Source organism: Mesoplodon bidens (genome assembly GCF_964165515.1).
Source record: "Mesoplodon bidens genome assembly, chromosome: 2".
NCBI lineage: Eukaryota > Metazoa > Chordata > Mammalia > Artiodactyla > Ziphiidae > Mesoplodon > Mesoplodon bidens.
In genome coordinates, this window is record NC_138177.1 from 11,395,042 (window position 1) to 11,421,333 (window position 26,292).

The 26,292-nt window shown below is 35.5% G+C and overlaps 1 protein-coding gene across 3 annotated transcripts in view; it reads left to right on the plus strand.

Annotated features, from left to right (window-relative positions):
* Positions 1–1,270: 1,270 nt before the first annotated feature.
* The window catches only part of BRINP3 (BMP/retinoic acid inducible neural specific 3), a gene marked incomplete at its 5' end in the record, with an annotated part of 413,577 nt that continues 388,555 nt past the window's right edge, over positions 1,271–26,292 (plus strand). The window contains one exon of one of the 3 annotated variants that reach the window (XM_081223561.1): positions 1,271–1,536. In XM_081223561.1, the coding sequence (XP_081079687.1) occupies positions 1,271–1,536 (266 nt within the window). The remainder of the gene's footprint in view (positions 1,537–26,292) is intronic. The other 2 variants (XM_081223562.1, XM_081223563.1) reach the window with 2 other exon arrangements.

The window sequence follows — 26,292 nt, forward strand, 5'->3', positions numbered from 1 at the left end:
ACCTCTCATATTGAAATAGTTCAGGATTAAATTGTGAATTACAGGGTTACAACTAACAGCAAATTAAAATTATCAATTGATATAACCAAACACCAGAGACATATGGCAACTGTCATAGTTAAAATATTTTACTTAATATTGTGTATTTTGATGGCTTCCTAAAGAGATTTTGCTGACCCAAAATACTCACAACCAAACTTTCTTGCTAGTCAGAATTTATATAATGCATGGTTCTACGTGTTATAAATAATAATTTTGAAAAAATTTGGTGAGATGGAAAGTAAAATTGAAATTCAAATATTTGTAGAATATTTTGCATAGCATATAAACTGCATCAGTTGCTTTGTGTAAGGTCATTTATACTATACCACATTGGGATGACACCTCTTTGTTACTTTGGTTTTGAATGCCTATAAAATTAATGTATGTGTTTTCATAGTTTATGTATAATCTATATTGTTTTAGTTTATGTATATATATGAATTTTGTAGGTATGCCTATTTATCTTATGAATAAGACACAGATGTCCATTTAAATCTTTTAAATGTGCTAGAAATAACTTAATTATGATTCTGTTTAAATAATCAAGGAAGTTTTTCCCTAATAGAATAATGGAAAAAATAACTGAGCAAAAATGCATACCTCCACTCCCACCCACCCCCACACCCACCCATCCACCCATCTAAATATATTGCTAGAAATAGATAAATGATAGAGGCATAGATACACACGCACACACACATTTATTTACTTGTTTATGTATTCTTAGACCCGCAGTTTCTTCCATGTCAGTTTATCTATATTTTAATCCATTTTAAAGCCTTTTTCTAATAAGTAAAGTAAACAATAAAATACATGTATTAAAATTTATAACACAATTTATTAAGTAAACATATTCAATATTTCTTTTGAAAGTGTCCAGTGTTATAAAACATTTAAGCTGAAAAAATAATTATGAGTCGAAACTTCTGATAGTTGTTGCTCAGTGGGTTTAATGATCCACTGTATGATGCTGTCCTGACAAGGCTTGCTGTAACTCAGTGACTTAACTTATTTTCCAATAAATACAAAAAGAACCAAAGTCTGAAAGATATACAGCTCTGAAAAAAAATTATTTCAGTTCACTTATTAATCACTTTTGCTATTATCTGATTTAAAACACTATCATATTAGATTTTTGAAAAAGGATGGCTAACTAATTGCCTGTGTGTTTTGTCTAGGTGTTGAGGGAAAGCTAAGAGAATGAAGGCTCTAAGTCCCCAGTGGAAGCATGATATGGCGGAGCAGAGCTGGTGCTGAATTGTTCTCTCTGATGGCTCTATGGGAGTGGATAGCACTGAGTCTTCATTGCTGGGTTTTAGCAGTTGCCGCTGTTTCGGATCAGCATGCCACAAGCCCCTTCGACTGGCTCCTCTCTGATAAGGGACCCTTCCATCGTTCACAGGAATACACAGATTTTGTGGACAGAAGCCGGCAGGGATTTAGCACAAGATACAAGATATACAGGTATGAAGCAAAGGGAAAGCAATTACAGAGGTATCTTCCTTGAAGGTGGTGGATAACTAAGTTGCTCTAAGGGAAAGTTGCAGGTGGGAAAGGGTTATTATCAGGAGGGTTATTATTGACCATTTACCATGGTAATGTTTTCTGGTTATTTAAAAGTATTTCTTGTAGATGTAACTTCTTATGGAAAAACTGAATAATGGTTACCACAAGTGCAGAACTCCCAAATTCTTGACTGCTAAACTGCCGTAAAGTAAGTTTCAGTTAACTCTGAGGCTGAGTTTATCATTTTAAATACTCAAAATTTATAAGGAAATTTCTTGAATGGCCTTTCCTTTCTACCTTGTATCAGGGTTTGTTACCTTTTTTTAGCTTAAGTGGAAATGGTGTCTTCTACTAGTCACTGAGAAGTTGAGTTACCTCATCCTTTTTTACCTACAAGGTAATTGCACATTCAGAAGCTGGAGGAAATGGCCAGGGAATACAAAGGAAATGCAGATAAATAGGATGCGGTAACAAAGGCCAAGCAAAAGGAGGAGGCTGAGATATATGGCCTTTAACTTCTACTGTTATTCTGTTTGAATCTAAATAAGTTACAGAAAAGGAGTCATACTCCACCCAAGCCTAGTGAATCCATTAAATAGAGGGGTATACAAGTGGTTGCCTGAATGGATTAGATTGCCTTGATCTATGCCATAAAGAATGTTTTATGAAGGTTATCATATTGGTTTGTTTCTTCAGGATAGAAATGTACAATTCCCAGTGATTGGTTTAGATGTATGCAGAAGCAAAACTTAGTTTTGTGTTTGTGCCTGTATCTATGTAGATCCTGTTATATAAATATTTTGTTTTATGTGTGCACCAGGGGGCACTGTGCTTCTGGTCTGTATGCAGTCTTTTATACAGCATTGTGAGAAATGTTTAAATCCTATCATCCATGCATATTTACAGAAGAGACTGAGGGGTACTGAACACGTTCCATAAAGCATCACACAATTATTGCTGTGTGTGTGTGTGTCTGTGTGTGTGTGTCTGTGTATGTATGTGCGCGCGCGCTTAAATAAGAAATCCTTTAGTCCAGGTAGTCAGAGCCTGGTCACAAGTCTACAAAAAAGACATTCTACTTTTTTAAATGAAATGACAAATACTAAAGATTTCTTTCTGACATGCAGCAGGAAACAGTCAATATATTATGAGTCCAGCTGTATTCAGTTTTACGTGTTTGTGGGTTTAGCCAGCTTTCTTTCACAAATTGTAGCTACTTGAATTTCAGACTGTGAGAATGTCTTCTATTTCAGCATTCTTCAAGAGGATTTTTAACAGTCTGTCAAACAGACTGATGCCAGAGCATGTCTCCATGATCTGTGGGCATCTCTGTTGGGAGGTCTGAGATGTTGTCTTGTGTGTGATTGTTGTGGTTCGGCTTATCAGTTGATCGGCTATGAGTTGCAAACATGGCTTGACATGTGTTTAGAGGTTCTAAGCTGAATGAAAGAGACATTTTTTTTTTTTTTTTTTTTTTTTTTGCGGTATGCGGGCCTCTCACTGTTGTGGCCTCTCCCGTTGCGGAGCACAGGCTCCGGATGCGCAGGCTCAGCGGCCATGGCTCACGGGCCCAGCCGCTCCGCGGCATATGGGATCCTCCCGGACCGGGGCACGAACCCGTATCCCCTGCATCGGCAGGCGGACTCTCAACCACTGCGCCACCAGGGAGGCCCAAAGAGACATTTTTTGAATCACCACAGTGGAAGGTAATGAAACATAATACCTTGGGATTTGTTTGCAAGGCTCATGCATTCCCTGTAGTTTTCATGGGACTCTGTTCTTAAACACCTTCAGTAACCCTCTACTCTTCATCCTTCCTATGTCTTTACCTTTGTGGCTTGAATAAACGTGGATGGAAATTGTTTATTTATAAACAATGGAATAAGATGTCCCTGTCCTCCTGCCTGGACCAGACTACAACTTATATAACCTTTGAAACATTGGCTAATGATGCTATGATCACTGATGGTTGCTATAAAATGGGCAGTATAATATACTCATGAGGACTCTTTTGCCTTGGCACTGTGAGATATTTCATCTGTCCCACTAGTATTTCTCCAAATTTCAGAGAACGCTATCCACTTATCCATTTGATATAATGGATCTGAGTTCTTCCTGGTGAAGTTGACCTTATTTTTGAGATATTAGAACATCCCAAATCCAAGGATTAGAATAGCTTCCTGGTTTTTGGCTTTATTTTGTTTTTACTTTTGTTTTTAATATTTGTCTTAAAAATAATTATTAGAGACTTTATGTTTCACAGATGTTTACTCTAGTTATATAATTGGTGAATCTCTAAGACATATAGATGAAAAATTAGTATTTTTCCATATTAAGCACTAGATTTATCATTTTAAAAGACCACATAATTTTGAAAAGTGATCAGCCAAATTCTACTAGTGCTTATTATTACTGTCATAAGCTTCTTTATGCTAGGTATTGCGTTGACATAATTTCTGAAATTCTTTAGTTACGAATGTAAAACATATTAAGCCTGTTAAAATAATTAGGTCAAATTTCTTTCAGTTGTCTGTTTTCATTTTATCTTCTTCTTCAGTAACATTTTTCTTTTCACTTCAAATACAGAACAGCAGGATCATAACAACTGAACATTACTAGAACCATAGTCAGGGCTTAAAGAAAAAAAGTACCACTTTTTCTTGATAGGCTGCATTTTTGTCAACTGTCAAAGCTTATGTTTTAAATTGAAGTGTATTATAAAGTATTTTTAGGTTTTATTCTGAAGCTACATTATGACATAAGAGGTGATTATTTTATGAGCAGATCATTGAATTGAAGGCGTAGAATGAGCTTGCTAACACTTAAATTGTTATTTGGTTAAATATTAAAAGTTGGATTTTCTGCTATCTTTTAGCTAAAGATTGATAATGGAACTTAGGGTAGGCATTTTAAGTAAGTGTTCTCACTCTTAGAAAGTGGTCTATGCCTAGAGAAATTGTACCCCATTTGAAGCATAGAAAAGGAGCACACTTGGCCCCTTAATAAGCTGGAGCCTTGTGACTACAGTTGTTATGTTCTCGAAACACCCTCAGGCAGTATGCCTACCAGCAAATGCATAATTTTTTCTAGGCCGCGGAAATCCTCATTCTTTTAACAAGTTATGGAGTTCTGGATGAGGGACACCCTTTTAGTAATCCAGACACCATTATCTTGAACCACAGATATGAATTCTAAGGTCAGATGGGTGGTGATTTTTATTCCCATAAAAGAGACATTTCACATATGTAAATCTTCAGATATGTTGCTAGAAAATAAAAGTCTTTTTTTTTTTTTTTTTTTTTGGCCTAACTTCTACCACTCTTTGCCTAACCACATGTGCAAGTGAATTATGGGGGAAATGATGATGCTGCTTTTCTTACAACTTTTAAAAATAATATTAAGATATGTCATATTACTACCACTTAGCTTGCTTCTTCAGAGCAATTTTTGAAGGCAAAATTTGAGTGAGAATAGGAAAAAATTGAAATAAACACGATGCCTCATGGGTCTTCCTGGTAATGTTCCCTGAGAAAAATTTTATTTAAAGAAAGTCTTGGAAAGGATAAGTCAACCTAGAAAAAAATAAGTGTATGGACACTTCATGACAGGGGTTTAATGAAATAGTGTGTGGGGATGAGGCGGGAGCTTTTGAGTAAATGGTTCTGGAATTTGGGTAGCCATATGAGAAAAACAGAAGTGAGGTCTCTTTCCAATACCATATACACAGATCTGCTTTATATGGAATAAGGATCTAAATAAGAAAGGCAAAATATTAAGTTTCTAGAAGAAAACAGAGGAAAACACTTTCAGATATGTAAGGATTTCTTAGAATAGAAGGTATTAAACAACCAAAAAAACCTGATCAGTCCAGGTATGTTAACATTAATGGGAGTGTAGCCACCAGCAGTATCCTGGATAAATCTCCCAAGCAGAATATAAAGTGAAAGAAGCACAACAGGAAAACTTTGCACATAGTATGATTCTATTATATGAGGTTCACAAAACAGATACAACTAATTTACACTGTTTAGATATGCATAACTAAAGACGGTTGGTAAAACCTTAAAAAAAAAGAAACCAAGAAAATGACTATAATAAAAAGCAAGGAAATGACTATAATAAAAATCAAGATAGAAGTTATCTCCAAGAGGAAAGGAGAAGGATGGGATTTTCAGGGGAGAACATGAGGGATTTCTAAAATAATGACAATACCCAATTTCTTAAACTGGATAGTTGTTACACTGGTGTTAATTAGACCCTAAATATTTTAGACAATTCGTGTAGATTTTACATTTCATAAAATAAAATATTTAAAAAGTAAGTGAATATTGTGTCAGCTCTGAATTGAAAAACTGGAGTCCTCAAATTAAGTATATTAATTAATCCCTTTGAATTATTCCCCAGTTCAATATTTACTATTAAAGTTTATGAAGGCCTTTTATATTCCATAGAAATGTTCAATATGTGAATAAGATATGCCCCAATACAAAATTATATTTTGGTATATATACATACATTCTTATACAAAAGTAAAATTTTTGCTTGTTGTTGTTTACAAAGACCTTCCATTTTTTCATATGTGATTTTAACTGTAGTCTTTTATTGATGGTATTATTATATCAATTTCAAAAAGTTAACATTCAGAGATTTTAAATAGCATGTCTATAAACAGTAAATGTTAAAAAATAATTAAAACCCATATTTTAAAATTTAAATTCAATAATCATCTTACCACAATTAAAACAAAAACAAAAACAAAAGCCCCCATAGATAACTGACTACATCTTTGGCTTTAAATCTTCTGATAGGTAAAAACAAATCTATTGGACAACTTGTGTTTCTTTCTATGTTCACATATATTAGTCAGTTTTGCTTAGTAAATATATCCTTGATCTAATCTACATCCTTTGTTGTTGACAGAGATCTAATAAAACTGTGTTAGATTGTTACAGTCAAGGCTCCTGGTGAATCAGACCTCTCTATCTCAGCAACCTTGTGTATTCCCTCCATTATTGGCTTTGGGCTTGGCCTTCCCTTGTCAATGTAACATCAGCAAATACGATGCAAGCAGAAGCTTACAAAAGTGCTTGTGCACTGGGTTTGCCCTGAATCTGATCTGAAACCACCCTGTGAAGTTCACTCTGGACCAGTAGAGCAGGAGAGGCCACATGGAGCAGAGAGGAACCAGGCCAATTGATGTTCTTTGGACCTGATAGCCACCAGACAGAAACAATCACTGGACAAGTGAGGCCATCTTATGTTAGTCAACCCAGGTGAACTGGTAGAAAATAGAAACCACATTAGTGACCCTAGGCATACTGGAAGAACCAAACAGCTGAGCCCAGCCAGTACTGCTCATTCATTCACAGAATCATTAATAAACAGACACAAAATCTTGCTCTAAGCCTCTAAGTTTTGGGAAGGTTTTCTGTGTACTGCATATAATTGATACAAGTATTTTTCATCAGGAATATAAATTGGGCAGGTATTTATTAATGATATAAATAATGTGAAATGGTAATTATATTATTTATGAAGAGCTTTATTTAAGAATGTATACAATTTTTTTTAAACGTACAGTGCTATATATGAATTGCATCTGAATAAAACTGGAAGCAGAAAAAAGAACATGGAAATAAAACTACAGAGAAGATTAAAAAAAGAATGTATACATTTTTTTAAATTAAAAAAGAAGGGGGTCTTCCTTGGTGGCGCAGTGGTTGAGAGTCCGCCTGCTGATGCAGGGGACACGGGTTCATGTCCCGGTCCGGGAAGATCCCACATGCCGTGGAGCGGCTCGCCTGTGAGCCGTGGCCGCTGAGCCTGCGCGTCTGGAGCCTGTGCTCCGCAACGGGAGAGGCCACAGCAGTGAGAGGCCCGCGTACCGCAAAAAAAAAACCAAAAAAAACAAAAAAAAGGAAGGGGATTCTGGTTTAAAATGTCTTCTAAATAGCAATTCCTTACAGAATCACTTCAAATTTCCTACTAAAATAGTATAAATCCATGGGGGTAAGGAGGACTGAAAACTCACAACACCACAATCACTATGGTTGGTATTTAACTCTCTGCCAGAATATGAGAGGCCTTTCAGTGGTTATAAGAATCAATGATTAGCAAACATATTTTAATGCTTAAGATAGAGCAAGCCTAATAGTCTTGACAAAGGTGACACTTACCTTAAATACAGGTGGGAACTACATCATTACTATCAGCTACCTACTCAGAAACCCAGAGTTGTCACCTAATAGAAACTATGCAGCCCTCTCTCTACTGCAGAACCCTGCTTTGTGATGTAACCAAAGTATAAATAATCATCTTTCTTTCCCACTACATTTGGTGATAGCAGTTCCCAAGAACAGCGTGGTAGGTAGATATTTTGCCAGATAAATATGTCCTATGCAATTATTTGGGAAATACTTATACTAAAAAATAAAAATTAAATTCTAATAAATTAGAATTAAAAAATTTAAATTCTAATTTAACTGGTTGCCATATATTTTATTTGCAAAATCTGGCCACTCTAGGAGGAAATAAGTGATTACTGACATTGATGATTATGTATCGGTGACAAGAACTCTCAGAAGTGAATTTGGAACAGGAAAGGAAAGAGCCCAGAATGGTTGGAAAGTTTTATAGATTTTTCCTTACATTTTTCTATAATAGTATGTGGAATTCATATGATTGGGCAAAATACTAAATGTCATTAAAATATTAGGATGAGACATACGTTACTTGAAAAACCACTTCCAAATAATTAACAGTAAAATTATGAGAATTTACCAGGATTATTTAAATAAAAGTTTTTAAAAATGAAGTATATTCTCTCTTTGAGCGTTAACACCTAGTTTAAAAATAATTGTAATAAAACAGCTTTATATCACAAGTAAGAACTATAAAATGAGTCAGTAGTGTTCTATGGAACATATATGTAGTGTAGACTAAGAAAGGGGTAACAATGGAACTAAATACTGTGCTTTCATTATGTGATTGTGCTTTCACATGTCATTTAATTTTCCAGACAACCCTCATATAAAAATTCCCAATTTACCGATTAACAAAATAAAAACATAAACCTGTTGCCCTTTTGTTTACCCCTCCTATCCCTGAATATCTGTCCTTAAACTTATGATATTGCTCTAAAATCACCTGTTGACTGCTCTGAACTGTGAATGCCTTGGAGGCAGGACCTTTCTGCTTTCTATTTTATATTTAAAATTTTATACACCTTATTTTATTTCTATATTTTTATTTGTCTTTATATTCCTAGAGAGAGCAGTTGCTCAGTCATCAGAAGCATCAGCTTTAGATTTGGGCTGCTTGGTTTCAAAGCCAGCGCTCATCGCATTGAAAATATCCTCTCTTGAATGTAAGCAAGGAGACACGAATTGTTTCTGTCTTTGTCACTAACCAAATGTGTTACCTCAGATTTAGAAATTAATTTCTCAGACCTCAGTATCCTCTTTTGTAAAATTAAGGGTGCTCTAGATCTCTAACGGTCTTTTGTGTTATAAACTTCAAAGCTTGTGAGCCCAAAAGCAAAATGGAAAATGTCAGAATAAATACATGGCATGAAAACAAAAATCAACTCTTGTTAATTCTTCTATCTGCATTCTTCTGTCTTTTGTAAAAGTCACTTATAAATGCTTTTAAAAAATAATATCTAAGAATGTCTCATAATACTCTGTGTTCATTTGTACTTAAACATAAATTTTGTAATAATTTCCCTTTTCTTCATCACTCCAATTCTTTTCTATTTTGTATATGTTATATTGAAGAGGCTATACAGAGAATAAAGCTATTTTTCCTAGTTGGTTGATTTTCCATAAATCCTTCCATTAGTCTGTTAGCACACTTTACAGTCAGTGATAAATTAAGGAGAGTATTCTAGGTAGTGATTTTATAAATAAATAACCTAAATTAATTGAATATATCTATTAAACAACTCTATTTACATCTCTAACTTTGAGATTAAACCATAAAATAAATTTTTGTTAATTCTAGTTCATAATCAGATATGCATATGAATTCATACTTTATTCTTTAGTTGACATTGGAAAAATTTCAGTCAGGAATAAAATAGAAATAGTAATTCAAGGCTTTAGGAATTATCAAATTTCAGGAAAGCTAGTTCTTAATGAGGATTGTATTATAATCATGATCATAAATAAGATACATGCTTTGTAACAATTAATAGAATTTATAAATAATATTTAGTCTAATAGTGCATTCGTGTTTGTTTCTATTAAAATGAAAAAATGAACAGAACTCCTAGTTCACACAATTATTTACAAAAGAGGAAATAACAATTGATTTTTTGGCATTCAGACAAATAAATTATTTGATTAATTCTCTCTCTAGTTTCATCTTACCAAGCATTCTGATACTTCACAGCCTTTATCTCAGTGGTCTTCTTACAAATTTAATTGCCAAAATGATCAGTGTTGTTTTCTTTTGTTATCATTGTTCTGAGGCATTTGAATTGCTAGCATGCATTTTTTGTGTTGTTGTTGAGCACTATTCCAAAAATGCAAAATTTTAAACTAGAGAAAAAAGCTGAGTAATATTAGGTTTTTTTAGGGGTTTCCTTGGCTTTTTCCTTGAGTGTGTGTGTACTGTGTGTATTTAAAAGGACTGTTATGAAAAAAAAGTCATTTGCATTATATTTCTCATTGTAAGAAAAGGTCCTAAAATAGCATTTATTAGGTCTTCTCTGCTTTAATATAAAATAAAGTAATTGCTATTTAATTGCAATACTTTAAAAAAATTTCCAACTTTTAAAATATTAGTCATAGGGCTTCCCTGGTGGCGCAGTGGTTGAGAGTCCGCCTGCCGATGCAGGGGACGCGGGTTCGTGCCCCGGTCCGGGAGGATCCCATGTGTCGTGGAGTGGCTGCGCCCGTGAGCCATGGCCGCTGGGCCTGCACGTCCGGAGCCTGTGCTCCGCGGCGGGAGAGGCCACAACAGTGAGAGGCCCGCATACCACACACACACAAAAAAATTAGTCATAAAATTAAGATTAGGTTATTATCTCTTTTATTTTAACAAGCATGTAATATGAATTACAGCAAAAAATTACTCACCTTCATATTATACCTTCCAAAGTTAAAGCTGAAATTTATACTGAATATTTATGGTTTTTAATAGAGTTTATTCAATATCTATAATTAAATCATTCTTTTATAGAAGTAACAAGTTTTATTTTTTTGAAATTACTTTTTCTATAAATTGCTTATTTTCCCCATTATTTTCGATTGGACTCATAATTCCATAATCTGCCTTAGGTTGTAAAAATTATCCAGTGAAATTCATTTGGCCTAGAGAAGAGTTTTACATCAGTTAATTAGTAATATTTATTAGTGGACTTTGCCTCAGACTGAAGTGATATATGAAATACATAGATGTTCAGCAAATGTTGGTTGAAAAAAATTACTCAGAGTGTTCATATAGTCTTAATTTTCCTTTCATCTATTTCTCTAAATATTCCAGTAAACAAAGGCAATGTAAAACATGTACTATTTATTATATCAAAAAAACTTAATATTTATTAATAAACCATTTTAGTTTAAGTGTAAAAGCTTATAACTTTGATTATAGGCACAGGAGGCATTTTCATGCTCTTTGCTTACCATTAAACAATTAGTAAAGCTTTTCTGAATGTTTTACCCATAGTCAAGAAACAGAGATTCCACAATATTTGGAAGTAGTTCCCTTATGTAAAAGTTTATTGTGAAGCATCAGTACCTCAAAACCTCACTGTGTATGTTCCACAGACATATGATTACTTTTGTGTCTGTCTCTACTTTTTTTAAAGTAATCTTCTCTTTTCCACATAGGTGCAGGCTCCCTGTTCTCTTCCTTTTTGACACAGTTGAAAAGAGGCAGAGAGAATGGCCTTGCCATTCATTTGCAAGTCCTTTTTCTAACAGACATTTCCTTGGCTGCTCACTTAAATAGATATTAGCAGCTCACTAATTAAACTACCTCCCTGTCAGCCTGAAATTAGCAAAGGCTCTGTTTGTCTGTGGCCTTGTATGCTGTCCTATCTTAAAGACACACATTACTATTATCCCAAAGCAGAATAGAACATTAGATTTAAATAAACACACCCATTTAAAGTTATAAAGTATTTCCTCACAAAATATAATCTTTCAAGGATTATCCATTCTATAAAAAGTGCTTTTTATAGTTATCACTAAATTCATTACACATAAGAATACTTCTTCACATTTATTATAAAAAACAAAGGGATAATAACTTTCTTTGCATTTATCTTTTCAGAAGATAGACTGTTTTAAATATAAAATCAAAGATTCGAACAATTAAAAATGCTCTTAATATTCATCTATTCAAATTAATGATATTTAGCTCATGCTGTATAATCTCCATCTATAATATTACTGTCAAGTGGTCATCAACCCTTTCTTTAAATGTTTCCAATGATTGAGAACTCACTCCATCCCAAGACAACTGAATCAATGGATGAACACTTATGACTCTTGGGAATGCCTTCCTGGTGAAGAGCCAGAATTTGTGAGCTTGCGTCTTCTAACTACTGTACCAAATCTACCTCTTCATCGTTTATTTACATCATAGTACCCAGGTGTGCTATTAATCTTTAGTTTTGCAGAAATCATACTGCTCTGTGTATGGCACAGTTTGACTCTCCTACTGCTGAGAGGACTGCCTGTGTGTCCATATCTCATTGAATGTAATATAAAAACATTTTGGCCCCATTTGACAGATCTATCAAGAATTTTCTGTTCCTGAACATTGTAATCCAACATCCGCGTGTATTTCAAATCTGCACATTTGAAAAGAATGTCTCGTATGTATTCATTTGCATTAGTGATAAAAAATTATAGATGAATAAGAGTGAAAACAGATCTCTCAACCACATCATGAGAAACCCTCCAACTAGATAAATTTCAGTTTTTGTAATGTTCAAAGCCCTTTATCAACAATTTCAAAATCCCAAAGTTCTGAAGATGAGCCTTTTTTCTGTTAGCACATTTGGTTTCAAAACCTGCCCTGCCCTGGACAGACGTGAGGCTATAGTTTTTATTTTTGTACTTAATGCAAATATTCATATGTTGCATTTTAGGGACACTGAGGTATTTAATTATGGCTTGATGGTTTAGACTCCACTGAGGCTATAACATAAGGTATATATACCTTATACTATATATACCTCATTTTCCCTCTAAAGTCTGAAAAACTCTGAACTCAGATGTATTTGACTTCAAGGACTTCAGATAAAGCCCTGTGGCTCTGTATTAACTTCCAGGCTTTTCTCTAGCTTCCCCATTAGGATATTGCTTTTGACCCTGTTAAAATGCGAACAAGGCACAGTTGGATCCCACAGGGCGTGCTTCATGGCCTCAGGTGTGCTGGGCAGGGAAGGAGTAAGTGCGAGTCTAGATGGAGGGGCTGGGAGACCGTGATCTGGGATGTGCTGAGCGTCTGGGGAGGCTCAGAGGACGGAGAATGGAGCCTGAGGTGCTGTTGCTGGCACCTCTCTTCCCAGAGGCAGCCTGATCTTGTGGGGATATCAGGAGTTATACCGGGCAGCAGAGGATTCCTGGGATGAGAACCACTTGGGTACCCCAGGTGCCAGAGGCCCCTGGTCCCAGACCCATCTGTAAGGAGCCTGGTTCACACCACCTATCAAACAAACCCCAATCCTCCTCCACACCTCCCCTATAACACACAGATATTTTACAGAATACTGACTTATTTGTTGATCTATTAGGTTAAAAATGCCATCTATGGAGGAAATTAAACAGATTTTCCTATTCTTCATTTTCCAACTTTTCAAACATGTATGAAATGCAATCTGGGACACTCCTTTTCCATTTTAAACGTTGAAATTATATTTGCAGATCCTTATTTTTAGGTTGTGACCTTGTAATCCTTATACTCTATTGAAAAGTTTTTAAATCTTTTTTTTTCCCTTTGACCTTTAACTTAGAGTTAAACTACTTATTTTGGGGCATTATATTGATTTAATCCTGCTCATAGAATAGAGAGATAAAGGAACTAAGAGTAGGATAGAAAATGAATTGGCATTATAGAACTAAGGTTTCAGGCCTGTATCTATCATTTAGTTTTTGTGTAAACGTATAAAATTGTAACACCCCTCCTTGTCTGTGAGTCATCATCTAGTAAATGAGGATGACAGGAAATTCTGTAAGTTTATTTCTCACCATGAGATTCCATTGAAGCAGAGTCCTTGCCTGGTATCTTTTTGACAGAAGCTATTTCATAAATGTTAATGATCATGAAGGATTTTATTGCTGCATATAGAAATTAAATGTTTGTAAATATGCCGTAGAACTGACTGCATAGTTTTTCTTTAGGATCAATATTTGAATTTGTTTTGAACATAATTTTGTGATTTAAAGACTTTTACTTAGTGAACATCATGTCTGAACGTAAAGATCTCAGATTTTTCTAGAATTTCTAAAGTTCATGTGTAATTTTTCAAGATAAATAATCTTAGTTGCTTCTAAAAGGAGAATGATATTGAAATAATCTAAGATACATGAACTAAAAACTTAAATCTGTTGGAAGGTAAAGAAATTTCCATTGTTGACCCTGCCATGATAATTTAGTTACTATGTAGTTTTAGCAAATCGTGAGATTTTTTTTTAATTTTATAAAGAATCCTAATAGCTGCTTCCTATAATCAAACTCTAAACATTCAATGAATGCATTTTACATTATATTTTAGCTTTCAAAAATGCTTTTTGGTATCTGCTTAAGGAATTGTAGTCTAGTAAGATTCTTAAATGTTATGTTATATTTGCATATTTCAGATTAAAGCAGTTTGATTCAAAGTATTTTCCTGAAAAAACTAAGGCATTGTGAGTATTCCTTTCATTTCACCAATGGAAAAAAAATTCAAATGAGAGTAAAAATATTGGCTTGGGACACGGGAACTTAATACCTTGAGTCCTGTTTTTGTCCCTATTTATGGACTCAGGTTCCTTATTAGAGGAAACAGGACTTATTGTTGATATGATATGAGGTTAGTATTATATTTCATAAGACAGATTCTGTACCTCTATTTCTGGCATCTTAACCATCAAAATTGGGCTCATACTTTAACCCTTCCTTGGCACTCTTCACATTTTGAGTTTTACTGTTCAGGCCTTACATTCAACTTATCTTCTTTCTGCTTCTGGCCTCAGTAATACTCATAAATTAGATCATCAAACAGTTAAACATCTTTCTACCATTAATTCATTCAAAATACGCACACACACACACACACATACACACACGTCTTATTATAGGAAATAGTAATGAACTGGTACTTCTGTCTTAGAAGAAACTTTTTTTTTTAACTGAGGCATAATCGATATATATATACAATTGATTATATATATACTTGATTATATTAGTTTCAGATGTACAGCATTATTATTTGATATTTGTACACATTGCAAAATGACCACTATGATAATTCTAATCAACAGTCATCACAATATGTGGTCACAAAATTTTTTTTCTTGTGATAAGGGGTCTTAAGATCCACCGTCTCAGCAACCTCCAAACAAGAAATACAGTATTATTAACTATAGTCACCATGCTGTACGTTACTCTTGATCTGGATTTTGACATATCCCTTATATTTGGTTAAATATAAAGGAGTCTTATGCCATGCTTTTGTTATTTTAAACTTCAAAATAAATTAAAACTGGAAACTGAAACCACATTAGGGTACTGGAGTTATATAAAAACACTTTATATTAATATAGCCAATTTCAGCTGAAATAGCCTTCATTTCTTCTTTATTGGAATATTCATATGAACATCATGCCTACTTATGAATAAAACATTTTTCTTTCCTTCGAAGAGTAAAAGGTAGAGTGTACGGGAAGTCACTTTCACCTTTACGTCTGCTGCCCTGAATGATTTCAGGGTCAGAAGGAAAGAAATATACTCACTTCCAAGCCTCTCTTGTTCTGTGTCTTCACACACACCCACACCCACACCCACACCTACCTCTAAATATGGTACCATTAAACAAAGTAGATAGAAGGTATGATTTCAAATCAGAAAAGACTTGGCCACTTCCTCCTTTGCCATAGGCAACCAGGGCAAAAATGAATATAGGTAAATCTCAAAAGTCTAGTGAAATTGGTCTCTGGAATCAGAGATTGGTGGATCCTGTAAAGAAGAACAAGGAACTCCTACAACAGGACTGGCGTTAACCTGTCTTTTACTCCTGTGTCACTTAGATTGCATTGATAGCTAAGAGTGCATCACTGTTAACCTTTCTTGGGAGGAAACATCTATTCTTGGTGAGTGCCCTGCTCCTCAAATAGCAGGGGTAATGACCTGTTTGTATCTGTGCTGGACCAGCACGTATCTCAGACAAAACTGCTGTTCACAATTCATTTAAGGAGTTGGATTTAGTATATACCGGCATTTTCTAAATGTGGATAGAATCTTTGTGAAAATCATCCCAGTGATTTTAAATATGAAGGTACATAAGGGATTTCATGTAAAAAGGCCTCAGTCTCAGCATAGGCTACCAGTTTAATCTAACAGTGGAGTTCTACAGGTAAAATGTAAGTTTCCCCAAAGTAAGGACATATGTCTTTTTGACAAAGTAATTCTGAAAATATTGTTAATAAACACTTTTGTGGCCTTGATTTTAGTACAGTTTACATACAGAGAGGGGTGATAAGACAGAGCAAGAGAAGAAGAGAAATAGAGAATCGTTATAGGGTCATCTAGTGTCTAAAATGAATATACGGCTTAAAATTATATTTAGGGTTCATTTCTATGTTGTTTTATAACAAAATAACACTCTTTTGGTTACTTTTGTAATTTTTGTTGAAACATCTAAAGGTTGTACTTAATATTATATAAGGATCAAAAAGTGATTCTAAAATAACTCTTGGACTTTGAAGAGACCTTAGGGATTATTAATTTGGAATCTCATTTTACAGTTTTGATTTTATTATATCTTGAGGAGTGAAGCATATACTTTCACAAAATACCTCTGTATAAGTGTGGCCCCCTAAATTTGTTTTAGATGACTTCTGTAGTTGTACTACATACCTTACAAGGAAAAAAATTATAATAAAATCCTGTGGAGCATTATTTTTTAAAATATTTACTTCTCCTCAATGTATTTTATTGTCCACAGTTTATTAATGGAAAATTAAATGGATTAGTTATATTTTGATATAATTTTAAACAAATTGTATACTAAGAAATCATTAAACATTTTCAAATATAACCACAAAAATTACCTAAACAAATAATAAAATTGTTGAATGCTGGCTTCCAAAAGTATTATCAAAATAACCCTTTGATACAACAAAGCTGATTTTATTCCTACCATCATAAATGAGTGTTTCTATAATAGAGATTTAATAGTGTCTCAGAGAAGAGAAGGTAGAGTTGGAATATTTCCAGTTTCGTTTAAGTGGGTCTTTCAGTGTGGGTAGTGAGAGGCTTGGATTGGATAAGGACTGGATAAGATTGGATAAGGATCCTGGCTATACTAGTTTAGGACTAATGGACAGAGCAAAGGGAGGATTTTGAGAACCAGGTGTTCAGAGTATTGGTAATAAACTATTGTTGGATGCTTTCAGTTGAGGAGTATATAAGTCTTATCAGGAAGATCCCGCAATGGACAATACAGTTATTTGTAACTTACTTTCCTGGGTAAGAATTTTTTGGAATAATAAGGTTATATTGATGAAGATGTTAGTGTTTGCATAGAGGTGGTTCTGTCTCAGAACTCTGTTGTTTATTGGAGATGGACAAAAAGTAGCTCAGAAAGGTAAAATAAATTACCTATGGTCTTATACTGTATCTCTTTGGTGAGCAAAAAGACTAGAGCCCAAGTATTTTCATATGTGATGGGCCGTCTTGGCATTTCGCTGAAGGGACCAAGTCCAGGAAACTTTCTCTAGCAGATTTCACCTGCAGTTCCTAGCCTAGCAAGTGAGGTCATCTAAATTTTTAATAAAAATTTAATAATATGAAAAACACTATAAAAACAAGCAGCCACTTTAAACAATATTGGTTATACAGAACTCTTTGAGCAGTTCTCAGTTAGGTGAAGATTTGTCTTCATTAAAAGGATAGAATTTATATATCTTATATTACAATAAGATATATCTTACATATATATGTATATATACACAGATGTACACACACATACATACACACATATACATATATACACACATGTACATATACATACATATATACATATTATATATGTATATTATATATTACAATATATCTTATATTGTAATTGTTTATCTTACAGAATTATCTGAGACTGTCAACTTCCTGAGAGCAAATATAATATCCTATTTATCGTAGTTCCAGTATGTAGCAGTCTTGCACATAATATATGCTCAATAAATACAATAAATGCTTCCACCAGGTGGCACTGAGCGCCTGTAGTTCACACCAAGTCATTTGCTTGTTTGCAGCCACAGACAACTGAGCCCACTAAGTCTCATGATTCTGTTTGCTTAATAGGATTTTCAGTCAAACATATTGTTCTATATTTATTATATTGCACAGGACAAATTATTCAGATAATTTTTTTAGGAACAGACAATTTTATTTAAGAACAAAATTTTAAAAAATGAATTCTTAAGCACTATTATTTGTCTCATGTATTTGCCATTTATAATTCAAAGATGTTAAGAGATGCAAATTTGGATCTCCTTTTTGCTCTTCTTTTGGGAATGATAATTTAGCCTGGGTAAATTTATCCTGTAAGGTACTGGTACCATTTATCTAAGAAAGTCATGGAATTATTGGCCTTCTAGGAAAGATTATTGGCCATATAAATTTTAGGATCTTTAGCTCTAGAATTGTCCACCCCAAAATTAATGTAAGTACACCAGGACAAAAACAAAACGAAATTTCATGCTTCTTCTGATTCGAAAATATTTAATTCCCATTTATCTATATCTAACTAAGGTAAATTATTTCCCCAATCCATGCATGTGTTAAAAGATTATTTTATAAATAGGGTATGACTTTCATAGACATATATGATAAACACATGCAAAAATTTTATTTAACTCGCTAATTAATGGGGAACTAGTAAGAAGTTATAACTGGTTCAAAGAAGAATTCAATCAGGAATACAGAAATGAATTTACAAATAGTAACTAGTAAGTAGTAACGAGTAACTAGTTTATTCCATGGTGGAGAGGGTAATTAATTGTCTATCTTACAAAAGCTATTTGCATGTCTGTGAGCAAGAGTCATTTGCTTTGCTTTCAGTTATCTAAAACTGCAGAGTTGTGAAAAGCTCAAAGGCTATGGAAAGTGCAGAGTCCTCATAGAATAAAATAACCCTAAAAGGTGTGCTTGGGCAATGCCACATTCCATTGAAGACACCCAGTAATATTTCTGGTGTATTTCAAAGTCATTTGTATTTTGTTCCTACACTCTCCCCTTACTCCCTTTGTGATCATAAAAATCTCAATGTGGGATTCTTTTTTTTTTTTTTTTTATTAAGTTTATTTATTTTTTAAATTAGTTTCTGCTTTATAACAAAGTGAATCAGTCATACATATACATCTGTTCCCACATCCCTTCCCTCATGCATCTCCCTCCCTCCCACCCTCCCCATCCCACCCCTCCAGGCGGTCACAAAGCACCGAGCTGATCTCCCTGTGCTCTGCGGCTGCTTCCCACTATCTATCTACCTTACGTTTGGTAGTGTATACACGTCCATGCCTCTCTTTCGCCTTGTCACAGCCCACCCTTCCCCCTCCCCATATCCTCAAGTCCATTCTCAAGTAGGTCTGCGTCTTCATTCCCGTTTTGCCCCTAGGTTCTTCATGACATTTTTTTTTTTTAAATTCCGTATATATGTGTTAGCATACGGTATTTGTCTTTCTCTTTCTGACTAACTTCATTCTGTATGACAGACTCTAGGTCTATCCACCTCATTACAAATAGCTCAGTTTCGTTTCTTTTTATGGCTGAGTAATATTCCATTGTATATATGTGCCACATCTTCTTTATCCATTCATCCGATGATGGACACTTAGGTTGTTTCCAGCTCCAGGCTATTGTGAATAGAGCTGCAATGAACATTTTGGTACATGTCTCTTTTTGAATTATGGTTTTCTCAGGGTATATGCCCAGTAGTGGGATTGCTGGGTCATATGGTAGTTCTATTTGTAGTTTTTTAAGGAACCTCCATACCGTTCTCCATAGTGGCTGTACCAATTCACATTCCCACCAGCAGTGCAAGAGTGTTCCCTTTTCTCCACACCCTCTCCAGCATTTATTGTTTCTAGATTTCTTTTTTTTTTTTTTAATTAGTTTCTGCTTTATAACAAAGTGAATCAGTCATACATATACATCTGTTCCCACATCCCTTCCCTCATGCATCTCCCTCCCTCCCACCCTCCCCATCCCACCCCTCCAGGCGGTCACAAAGCACCGAGCTGATCTCCCTGTGCTCTGCGGCTGCTTCCCACTATCTATCTACCTTACGTTTGGTAGTGTATATATGTCCATGCCTCTCTTTCGCTTTGTCACAGCTTACCCTTCCCCCTCCCCATATCCTCAAGTCCATTCTCAAGTAGGTCTGTGTCTTTATTCTCGTTTTGCCCCTAGGTTCTTCATGACATTTTTTTTTTAAATTCCGTATATATGTGTTAGCATACGGTATTTGTCTTTCTCTTTCTGACTAACTTCACTCTGTATGACAGACTCTAGGTCTATCCACCTCATTACAAATAGCTCAGTTTCGTTTCTTTTTATGGCTGAGTAATATTCCATTGTATATATGTGCCACATCTTCTTTATCCATTCATCCGATGATGGACACTTAGGTTGTTTCCAGCTCCGGGCTATTGTGAATAGAGCTGCAATGAACATTTTGGTACATGTCTCTTTTGGAATTATGGTTTTCTCAGGGTATATGCCCAGTAGTGGGATTGCTGGGTCATATGGTAGTTCTATTTGTAGTTTTTTAAGGAACCTCCATACCGTTCTCCATAGTGGCTGTACCAATTCACATTCCCACCAGCAGTGCAAGAGTGTTCCCTTTTCTCCACACCCTCTCCAGCATTTATTGTTTCTAGATTCCTTGATGATGGCCATTCTGACTGGTGTGAGATGATATCTCACTGTAGTTTTGATTTGCATTTCTCTAATGATTAATGATGTTGAGCATTCTTTCATGTGTTTGTTGGCAGTCTGTATATCTTCTTTGGAGAAATGCCTATTTAAGTCTTCTGCCCATTTTTGGATTGGGTTGTCTGTTTTTTTGCTATTGAGCTGCATGAGCTGTTTATAAATTTTGGAGATTAATCCTTTGTCAGTTGCTTCATTTGCAAATATTTTCTCCCATTCTGAGGGTTGTCTTTTGGTCTTCTTTATGGTTTCCTTTGCTGTGCAAAAGCTTTGAAGTTTCATTAGGTCCCATTTGTTTATCTTTGTTTTTATTTCCATTTCTCTAGGAGGTGGGTCCAAAAGGATCTTGCTGTGATTTATGTCATAGAGTGTTCTACCTATGTTTTCCTCTAAGAGTTTGATAGTTTCTGGCCTTACATTTAAGTCTTTAATCCATTTTGAGCTTATTTTTGTGTATGGTGCTAGGGAATGATCTAATCTCAAACTTTTACATGTCCCTGTCCAGTTTTCCCAGCACCACTTATTGAAGAGGCTGTCCTTTCTCCACTGTACATTCCTGCCTCCTTTATCAAAGATAAGTTGGCCATATGTGTGTGGGTTTATCTCTGGGCTTTCTATCCTGATCCACTGATCTATCTTTCTGTTTTTATGCCAGTACCACACTGTCTTAATTACTGTAGCTTTGTAGTATAGTCTGAAGTCAGGGAGCCTGATTCCTCCAGCTCCGTTTTTCGTTCTCAAGATTGCTTTAGCTATTCGGGGCCTTTTGTTTTTCCAAACAAATTTTGAAATTTTTTGTTCTAGTTCTGTGAAAAATGCCATTGGTAGTTTGATAGGGATTGCATTGAATCTGTAGATTGCTTTCGGTAGTAGAGTCATTTTCACAATATTGATTCTTCCAATCCAGGAGCATGGTATATCTCTCCATCTATTTGTATCATCTTTAATTTCTTTCATCAGTGTCTTATAGTTTTCTGCATACAGGTCTTTTGTCTCCTTAGGTAGGTTTATTCCTAGATATTTTATTCTTTTTGTTGCGATGGTAAATGGGAGTGTTTTCTTGATTTCATTTTCAGATTTTTCATCATTAGTGTACAGGAATGCCAGAGATTTCTGTACATTAATTTTATATCCTGCTACTTTACCAAATTCATTGATTAGCTCTAGTAGTTTTTCGGTAGCATCTTTAGGATTCTCTATGTATAGTATCATGTCATCTGCAAACAGTGACAGCTTTACTTCTTCTTTTCCAATTTGGATTCCTTTTATTTCCTTTTCTTCTCTGATTGCTGTGGCTAAAACTTCCAAAACTATGTTGAATAAGAGTGGTGAGAGTGGGCAGCCTTGTCTTGTTCCTGATCTTAGTGGAAATGGTTTCAGTTTTTCACCATTGAGGACAATGTTGGCTGTGGGTTTGTCATATATGGCCTTTATTATGTTGAGGAAAGATCCCTCTATACCTACTTTCTGCAGGGTTTTTATCATAAATGGGTGTTGAATTTTGTCGAAAGCTTTCTCTGCATCTATTGAGATGATCATATGGTTTTTCTCCTTCAACTTGTTAATATGGTGTATTACATTGATTGATTTGCGTATATTGAAGAATCCTTGCATTCCTGGGATAAACCCCACTTGATCATGGTGTATGATCCTTTTAATGTGCTCTTGGATTCTGTTTGCTAGTATTTTGTTGAGGATTTTTGCATCTATGTTCATCAGTGATATTGGCCTGTAGTTTTCTTTCTTTGTGACATCCTTGCCTGGTTTTGGTATCAAGGTGATGTCGGCCTCGTAGAATGAGTTTGGGAGTGTTCCTCCCTCTGCTATATTTTGGAAGAGTTTGAGAAGGATAGGTGTTAGCTCTTCTCTAAATGTTTGATAGAATTCACCTGTGAAGCCATCTGGTCCTGGGCTTTTGTTTGATGGAAGATTTTTAATCACAGTTTCAATTTCAGTGCTTGTGATTGGTCTATTCATATTTTCTATTTCTTCCTGAGTCAGTCTTGGCAGGTTGTGCATTTCTAAGAATGTGTCCATTTCTTCCAGGTTGTCCATTTTATTGGAATAGAGTTGCTTATAGTAATCTCTCATAATCTTTTGTATTTCTGCAGTGTCAGTTGTTACTTCTCCTTTTTCATTTCTATTTCTATTGATTTGAGTCTTCTCCCTTTTTTCTTGATGAGTCTGGCTAATGGTTTGTCAATTTTGTTTATCTTCTCAAAGAACCAGCTTTTAGTTCGGTTGATCTTTGCTATCGTTTCCTTCATTTCTTTTTCATTTATTTCTGATCTGATCTTTATGATTTCTTTCCTTCTGCTAGCTTTGGGGTATTTTTGTTCTTCTTTCTCTAATTGCTTTAGGTGCAGGGTCAGGTTGTTTACTCGAAATGCTTCCTGTTTCTTAAGGTGGGATTGTATTGCTATAAACTTCCCCCTTAGAACTGCTTTTGCTGCGTCCCATAGGTTTTGGGTCGTCGTGTCTCCATTGTCATTTGTTTCTAGGTATTTTTTAATTTCCTCTTTGATTTCTTCAGTGATCACTTCGTTATTGAGTAGTGTATTGTTTAGCCTCCATGTGTTTGTATTTTTTACACATCTTTTCCTGTAATTGATGTCTAGTCTCATAGCATTGTGGTCGGAGAAGATACTTGATACAATTTCAATTTTCTTAAAATTACCGAGGCTTGATTTGTGACCCAAGATATGATCTATCCTGGAGAATGTTCCATGAGCACTTGAGAAAAATGTGTATTCTGTTGTTTTTGTATGGAATGTCCTATAAATATCAACTAAGTCCATCTCGTTTAATGTATCATTTAAAGCTTGTGTTTCCTTATTTATTTTCATTTTGGATGATCTGTCCATTGGTGAAAGTGGGGTGTTAAAGTCCCCTACTATGATTGTGTTACTGTCGATTTCCCCTTTTATGGCTGTTAGTATTTGCCTTATGTATTGAGGTGCTCCTATGTTGGGTGCATAAATATTTACAATTGTTATATCTTCTTCTTGGATCGATCCCTTTATCGTTATGTAGTGTCCTTCCTTGTCTCTTCTAATAGTCTTTATTTTAAAGTCTATTTTGTCTGATATAAGAATTGCTACTCCAGCTTTCTTTTGATTTCCATTTGCATGGAATATCTTTTTCCATCCCTTTACTTTCAATCTGTATGTGTCTCTAGGTCTGAAGTGGGTCTCTTGTAGACAGCATATATATGGGTCTTGTTTTTGTATCCATTCAGCCACTCTGTGTCTTTTGGTGGGAGCATTTAGTCCATTTACATTTAAGGTAATTATTGATATGTATGTTCCTATTCCCATTTCCTTAATTGCTTTGGGTTCGTTATTGTAGGTATATTCGTTCTGTTGTGTTTCTTGCCTAGAGAAGTTCCTTTAGCATTTGTTGTAAAGCTGGTTTGGTGGTGCTGAACTCTCTCAGCTTTTGCTTGTCTGTAAACGTTTTAATTTCTCCATCAAATCTGAATGAGATCCTTGCTGGGTAGAGTAATCTAGGTTGCAGGTTTCTCTCCTTCATCACTTTAATTATGTCCTGCCACTCCCTTCTGGCTTGTAGGGTTTCTGCTGAGAGATCAGCTGTTAACCTTATGGGGATTCCCTTGTGTGTTATTTGTTGTTTTTGCCTTGCTGCTTTTAATATGATTTCTTTGTGTTTAATTTTTGACAGTTTGATTAATATGTGTCTTGGTGTATTTCTCCTTGGATTTATTCTGTATGGGACTCTCTGTGCCTCCTGGACTTGATTAACTATTTCCTTTCCCAAATTAGGGAAGTTTTCAACTATAATCTCTTCAAATATTTTCTCAGTCCCTTTCTTTTTCTCTTCTTCTTCTGGAACCCCTATAATTCGAATGTTGGTGCGTTTAATGTTGTCCCAGAGATCTCTGAGACTCTCCTCTGTTCTTTTCATTCTTTTTTCTTTATTTTGCTCTGCATCAGTTATTTCCACTATTTTATCTTCCACCTCACTTATCCGTTCTTCTGCCTCAGTTATTCTGCTATTGATCCCATCTAGAGTATTTTTCATTTCATTTATTGTGTTTTTAATCGATGCTTGATTCATCTTTAGTTCTTCTAGGTCCTTGTTAACTGTTTCTTGCATGTTGTCTATTCTATTTCCAAGATTATGGATCATGGAAATAGAATCTTGGATCAGCTTTACTATCATTATTCTGAATTCTTTTTCAGGTAGACTACCTATTACCTCTTCATTTGTTAGGTCTGGTAGGTGTTTATCTTGCTCCTTCACCTGCTGTGTGTTTTTCTGCCTTCTCATTTTGCTTATGTTACTGTGTTTGGGGTCTCCTTTTTGCCGGCTGCAGATTCGTAGTTCCCGTTGTTTTTGGTGTCTGACCCCAGTGGCTAAGGTTGTTTCAGTAGGTTGTGTAGGCTTCCTGGTGGGGGGGACTAATTCCTGTGCTCTGGTGGTTGATGCTCGATCTTGTCTTTCTGGTGGACAGGTCCACGTCTGGTGGTGTGTTTTGGGGTGCCTATGGCCTTATTATGTTTTTAGGTAGCCTCTCTGCTAATGGGTGGGGTTGTGTTCCTGCCTTGCTAGTTGCTTGGCATAGGGTGACCTGCACTGTAGCTTGCTGGTCGTTGACTGAAGCTGGGTGCTGGTGTTGGGATGGAGATCTCTGGGAGATTTTCGCTGCTTGATATTATGTGGAGCTGGGAGGTCTCTTGTGGACCCGTGTCCTGAAGTTGGCTCTCCCACTTCAGAGGCACAGCACTGGCTCCTGGCTGCAGCACCAAGAGCCTTTCATCCACCCGGCTCAGAGTAACAGGGAGAAAAAGTAGAAAGAAAGAATTAGTAGAAGAAAGAAAGAGAGAGGGAAAGAAAGGAAGAAGGGAAGAAAGGAAGGAAGGAAGGAAGGAAGAAAGAAAGGAGGGAGGGAGGGAGGAAGGATGGAAAGAAAGAAGGAAAGAAAGGAGGGAGGGAGGGAGGAAGGAAAGGAAGAAAGACAGGAGGGAGGGAGGAAGGAAAGAAAAAGAAAGTGGAAAGAAGAAGGGTGGGAGGGAGGAAAGAAAAAGAAAGAAGGAAAGGAGGAGCGGAGGGAGGGAGGGAGGAAGGGAGAGTAGGAAAAAAAGAAAGAGCAGGTAAAGTAAAATAGAATAAAGTATGAAATATAGTAGCGTTATTAAAATTAGAAAGTAATTATTGAAAAAAAAAAAAAAAACGGACCGATAGAACCCTGAGACATATGGTGGAAGCAAAGCTATACAGAGAGAATCTTACACAGAAGATTACACATACACATTCACAAAAAGAGAGCAGGGGGAAAAATCAAAAATCTTGCTCTCCAAGTCCACCTCCTCAATTTGGGATAATTCGTTGTAAAAAGAGGAAAAGGGCGAGAAGTCTGAAATCTTGCTCTCTAAGTCCACCTCCTTAATTTGGAATAATTCGTTGTAAAAAGAGGAAAAGGGGGGAAAGTCTTAAATCTTGTCCTCAAAGTCCACTTCCTCAATTTGGGATGATTCACTGTCCATTCATGCACTCCACAGACGCAGGGCACATCAAATGGACCGTGGAGCTTTAATCCGCTGCCTCCGAGGCTGCACAGAGAGATTTCCCTGCCTC